Source organism: Ovis aries, chromosome 3 (assembly GCF_016772045.2).
Source record: "Ovis aries strain OAR_USU_Benz2616 breed Rambouillet chromosome 3, ARS-UI_Ramb_v3.0, whole genome shotgun sequence".
NCBI classification, from domain to species: Eukaryota; Metazoa; Chordata; class Mammalia; order Artiodactyla; family Bovidae; genus Ovis; species Ovis aries.
This window is the reverse complement of record NC_056056.1, coordinates 164892763-164898236: the sequence shown is the minus strand read 5'-3', so window position 1 is coordinate 164898236 and position 5474 is coordinate 164892763. Positions and strand designations below refer to the sequence as shown.

The following is a 5474-nucleotide window of genomic DNA, read 5'->3' as shown; positions in this document are numbered from 1 at the left end:
GTTGGGAAGATCCCCTGGAGAAGGAAATGGCACTCCACTCCAGTACTATTGCCTGGAAAATTCCATGGACAGAGGAGCCTGGTAGGCTACAGTCCATGGGGTCGCAGAGTCGGACACGACTGAGCGACTTCACTTTCACTTTCTTTCACTTTACATGCTTAAAAGACTTTATAGCGTAAAATAATTTTCCTTTTTTTTCTTTTTAAAATTTTATTTATTATTATTATTATTTATTATTATTACTTTACAATATTGTATTGGTTTTGCCACACATCAACATGAATTCACCCTGGGTGTACATGTGTTCCCAATCCCGAACCCCGCTTCCACCTCCTCCCTGCCCTCCCCCCCGACCTCCCCCCCCACCTCCCCCCACCCACCGCCTCACCGCCCCCACCCCACCCCCAGCCCACACACACACCATCCCTCTGGGTCATTCCAGTACACCAGCCCCAATCATTCTACACCCTACATCGACCCTAGATTCGCGATTCGTTTCTTATATGATATTGTACATGTTTGGAGAGGGAGAGGGTGGGATGATTTAGAATAATTTTCTATAGTGATCTTAAAATACATTGCAGAATCTCATCCTTGAGTACCATAAAGCTACATTTCTTTTTAAAAATTTCATAGCATATATACTTTATTGAAGTATAGTTGACTTACAATGTTTCAGGTACATAGCCAGGTAATTCAGTTACACATATACACATATATTATTTTTCAAATTATTTTCCATTATAGGTATTACATGACATTGTTTATAGATCCCTGTGTGATACAATAAAACTTTGTTGCTTGTTGTATGTCTATTTTTATAATTAGAAATATAACATTTTATCAATACTAAGTCAAGTTAAGTCAAAATGTCAAATTTTTTTATTTAGAAAAAAATCATAAATTTTCTAAGATATATATATATATACTACAAATGCTATTTATATATATGTATATGAAAACTGTTGTACTCTGCTATAAAGGCTTGAGAAAGGACATAAAAAAAAGTAGAAGAGATGGAGAAATCTGAAAACAAAAGCTAAATGAGATGGGAGTACTGAATATGAGTGAGGGAGAGGGAGGGGGTGGGATGATTTGGGAGAATGGCATTGAAACATGTATACTATCATGTAAGAAACGAAGTACCAGTCTATGTTTGGTACAAGATACAGGATGCTTGGGGCTGGTGCATGGGGATGATCCAGAGAGATGATATGGGGTGGGAGGTGGGAGGGGGATTCAGGATTGGGAGCTTGTATACACCCGTGGTGGATTCATGTCAATGTATGGCAAAACCAATACAGTATTGTAAAGTAAAATAAAGTAAAAATAAAATTAAAAAATAAAAAAAAGAAAAAGTGAAACCAACTAGATAAAAGTAAATATCATCCTATGGCCCAGTTCTTCTTAAACATGGCTGCTCCTTAGAAACATATCTGGAGATTTGGAGGAAAAAAGCAATACCCGGGCATTTGTATTTTTAAAAAAATTCCAAGATATTTCAGATATGCATCTTTATTTTAAAATGTGATTATAGGTTTTCCTATTAAATGTTAGTGTTGATGATATAGAATTCTATTGTTGACCAATCATGATACAATGACATTAAGGAGTAATAGTTACAATAGTAATAATTACAATAGTAAAAGATGTTATCAGTTTTCACAATCATTAGCCAGAGAAAATTTAAAGATCCCTGCAATTGCAAGCTATAATGGGAACATGATTCACCTAATAATATAAAATAATTCCATACAGTTTGGGAGGTTAAACAGAGTGATACAGTAATTGGAAGTACATACATGCATATGTTTTCATTCACCCAGTCAGTCTATGTCTTTTGGTTGGTGCATCTGGCTCATTTACATTTAAGGTAATTATCAATATGTATCATCCTATTATCATTTCTTAATTGTTTTGGGTTTATTTTTTGTCGGTCTTTTCCTTGTCTTGTTTCTGCCTAGAGAAGTTCTTTTAGCCTTTGTTGTAAAACTGGTTTGGTGGTGCTGAATTCTCTCAATTTTTGCTTATCTGGAAAGCTTTTGATTTCTCCATCAAATCTGAATGAGAGGCTTGCTGGGTAGAGTATTCTTGGTTGTAGGTTCTGTTTTCATCTTTCTCTTTAAATATATCGTGCCATTCCCTTCTGGCTTGTAGAGTTTCTGTTAAAAAGTCAGCAGATAACCTGATGGAAGTTCCCTTGTGTTATTTTTCCCTTGTTACTTTTAATATTTAATAATGTTCTTATATAACTTAGAATTATGAAAGAACCTTGAAGCTGGAACAATAAGGAAGTCTAAGGATAAGTAATGAAGTGTATATGTAGGAAACTTTTATATGTCAAGAATATGACTATAACTAAAGTAGAATAAGTGCTATTTTTTGTAAGATTTCACATCTATTTTATTACTCAAAAATATTAAATAATTGTGATTAATGAAAAGGATTATTTTGTAGAAGTACTCATTGAACTCTTCTGTGGGATGAACATAAACATTCCCAAGAGAGATTCACTATAGAAGAGAGTCAGGAGGCTCTGAGAACACCAATGGTAGCTTCCAGAAATCCCCGATGTTCCACTTCATAGCACAGCTGTCGCCTGGACTTTGTTCCCAGGAGATCAACACATGTCTCTCTTCATAGGTCACAACAGCTAAACTTGAATATTTGAGCATTTAGTGCAACTAAATGCCAGATCCTAGTTTAAAAATCTACACTCGTAATACCCCACTTTGCCATTTCACTTGCAGTTCTTGCTTTGAATATTGCTCCCTTAAACTTCTAGACCAACGTTATTGAAGAGGATGATAGAAGTTCCACATCTTCTTAAGGTTTCTGAGATTCGTTTTTATTTTCCATGAATCATCATAAAATAGAGAAAAAATAATCAAATTTGATTCATGTGATGTTTACTAATGTCTGGCAGAGTAGCAATGACTTATCTTCTATTATTCACAGCAGAAATGTGAATATCTAAAATAAGATAAGGGAGCTATCATGATTTTAGCAAACCAGATACACAGAATGATAGATACATCCAGTGGAGTTGGGAATCAGCTGAATGGCTTGGGATTAATAGGAGAGGTTTTCCTCTACATTTCTGGAATATCCTTTTGGATTAGTCACCTCATGCAAAAGATAAATGTGGGGTAGAACTCCAAGGGAATAAAACAGTTTTTCATAAAGTTCAATAGCTGAGAAGCAAGGATGTTCAAATGGAAAATGTACTGAGCTAAAGTCCTGGTAACAGAGTTGCTACTATCTGAGGCAAGTAGTTACTTTTCAGTTTGTGCTTCAATGCAAAATTAAAAATTGATAAATACTGCATATCCTTTTAAGCTCAAAAATATACACAGTTTTCTATACATATAAAGTTTCTGTACCTATATTCATAGAAAATCTTAAAGAATGTCAAACATTAATGATTTCAAAGGAATTATCAGACAAACCATTAAGTGGATGTTATTTAATATATAAAATAATTAGGCTATTTATTCTAGTTTCTTCTAAATAATATCTAATACCTATAGTATATTTTCATTTTGATAATTATATTCATAAATACTAATATAAAAACAAAGCTGGTAATTAAATTATCTAATCATTAAACATTTTAAAGTTTATTTTTTTTGTTAAGGAAATCATGAGTTGATTTCTTGTTTCATAAAAAGTGTTGTTACTTTATTCTTCTAAGTTTCATTTATATCTTATGATGGAAGTAAGATCACCCACTTCTCTTTTAGATGGCAGTGTCTTCTGATACCTACATGACAAAAAATGATGTATGTTTTATAGGATTATCCCAACAAAACTGCAATGACTTGCATAAATTAGACAAAGCAAAAAGTATCAAATTCATTTATCATCTCTGAATAATATGACTCATATAAAGATTTCTGACTTCTCCTGTTAGATTTAGAATAAGAAAACTATTATATAAAACATGACCCACAAATACTTTTTAAGAAAAATTGTAAATAAGTTTTAAAAGAAAACAATATGGACATGAATTAGGGAGCATGCTTTAGAATTGATGATGATATTGATCATATGAATTATATTTTTCATCTCTTCCTTTTAATACACTTTCTATCTAAATATATTTAAAAGAAGAAGAAAGGAGGAAAAAAGAGAAAGAAATGAACCACACAGTGATCACAGAGTTTGTCCTTCTAGGCCTTTCTGATGATCCTGACCTTCAGATTGTGATTTTCCTCTTTTTATTTATCACATATGTATTAAGTGTCACTGGAAACCTGACTATCATCACCCTAACCTGGGTGGACTCCCATCTCCAGACACCAATGTATTTCTTCCTCCGAAACTTCTCCTTCTTAGAAATCTCCTTTACTACTGTGTGTATCCCTAGATTTCTGGGGGCAATTATTACCAAAGACAAGACTATTTCTTACAACAATTGTGCAGCCCAACTATTTTTCTTTATTTTCATGGGGGTGACTGAATTTTACATTTTAACCGCCATGTCCTATGACCGCTATGTTGCCATCTGCAAGCCCCTGCATTACACAACCATCATGAGCAGGAAACTCTGCAGCCTGCTTGTGCTCTGTGCATGGCTGGGTGGGTTTCTGACCATTTTCCCGCCCCTGATGCTTCTCCTCCAGCTGGATTACTGTGCATCCAATGTCATTGATCACTTTGCATGTGACTATTTCCCCCTTTTACAATTGTCTTGTTCAGATACATGGTTCCTAGAAATAATTGGTTTTTACTTTGCTTTGGTTACCTTGCTATTCACTTTGGCCTTAGTGATTTTGTCATATATGTACATTGTCAGGACTATTCTGAGAATCCCATCTGCCAGTCAGAGAAAAAAGGCCTTCTCCACTTGTTCCTCTCACATGATTGTCATCTCCATCTCCTATGGAAGCTGTATATTCATGTATGCTAATCCCTCGGCCAAAGAAAAGGCATCATTGACAAAAGGAGTGGCTATTCTCAATACCTCTGTGGCCCCCATGCTGAACCCCTTCATCTACACTCTGAGAAACCAGCAAGTGAAACAAGCCTTCAAAGACATGGTCTATAAAGCAGTCTTTTCTGCCAACAAATGATTTTTTTGTCAACTTTAAAGGGCAGTTTGGTTAATTCCTGAAGTTCCTTAAAGTCTGTATAATATGGTTGGTCTTTATAGTCTCTAAACATGCCACCTGACAGTTAATATATTATTTTCCGTCTGCTGCTTCTACTTCTATTCCTGTTTCTCCAGAGTATTGTTTTTTGACATGTAAAGTAATAGTAAAGGTTATTTCTTATGCAGAACTTTTGTAAAAATGAAATGTATTTCTTTAAGACAGAGCACAATGTGAAAGATAGTTTTAATTCTCTTAATCAGTCCCTGAAAAGATCCTATGATACCACCTTGTACTTCAAATATAGAGTTTCAAAATGAGTGTGTAGTTTCCTGTGTATTTTCAAGATGAACATTTATATTTCCTGTGGTTTAAAAAATC

The 5474-nt window shown here is 34.3% G+C and overlaps 1 protein-coding gene across 1 annotated transcript; it reads left to right on the top strand.

Moving 5' to 3' along the window:
* The first annotated feature begins 4130 nt into the window (after positions 1 to 4130).
* LOC101119032 (olfactory receptor 6C3) lies at positions 4131 to 5123 on the top strand. The gene has a single exon (XM_012176078.4). It carries the CDS (start codon positions 4140 to 4142, stop codon positions 5073 to 5075), a length of 936 nt encoding a protein of 311 aa, XP_012031468.2. The 5' UTR covers positions 4131 to 4139; the 3' UTR covers positions 5076 to 5123.
* Positions 5124 to 5474: the final 351 nt, after the last annotated feature.

Excerpts from the sequence above, each read along its gene's own strand:
- LOC101119032 (XM_012176078.4), top strand. The coding sequence starts at position 4,140 with ATGAACCACACAGTGATCACAGAGTTTGTCCTTCTAGGCCTTTCTGAT.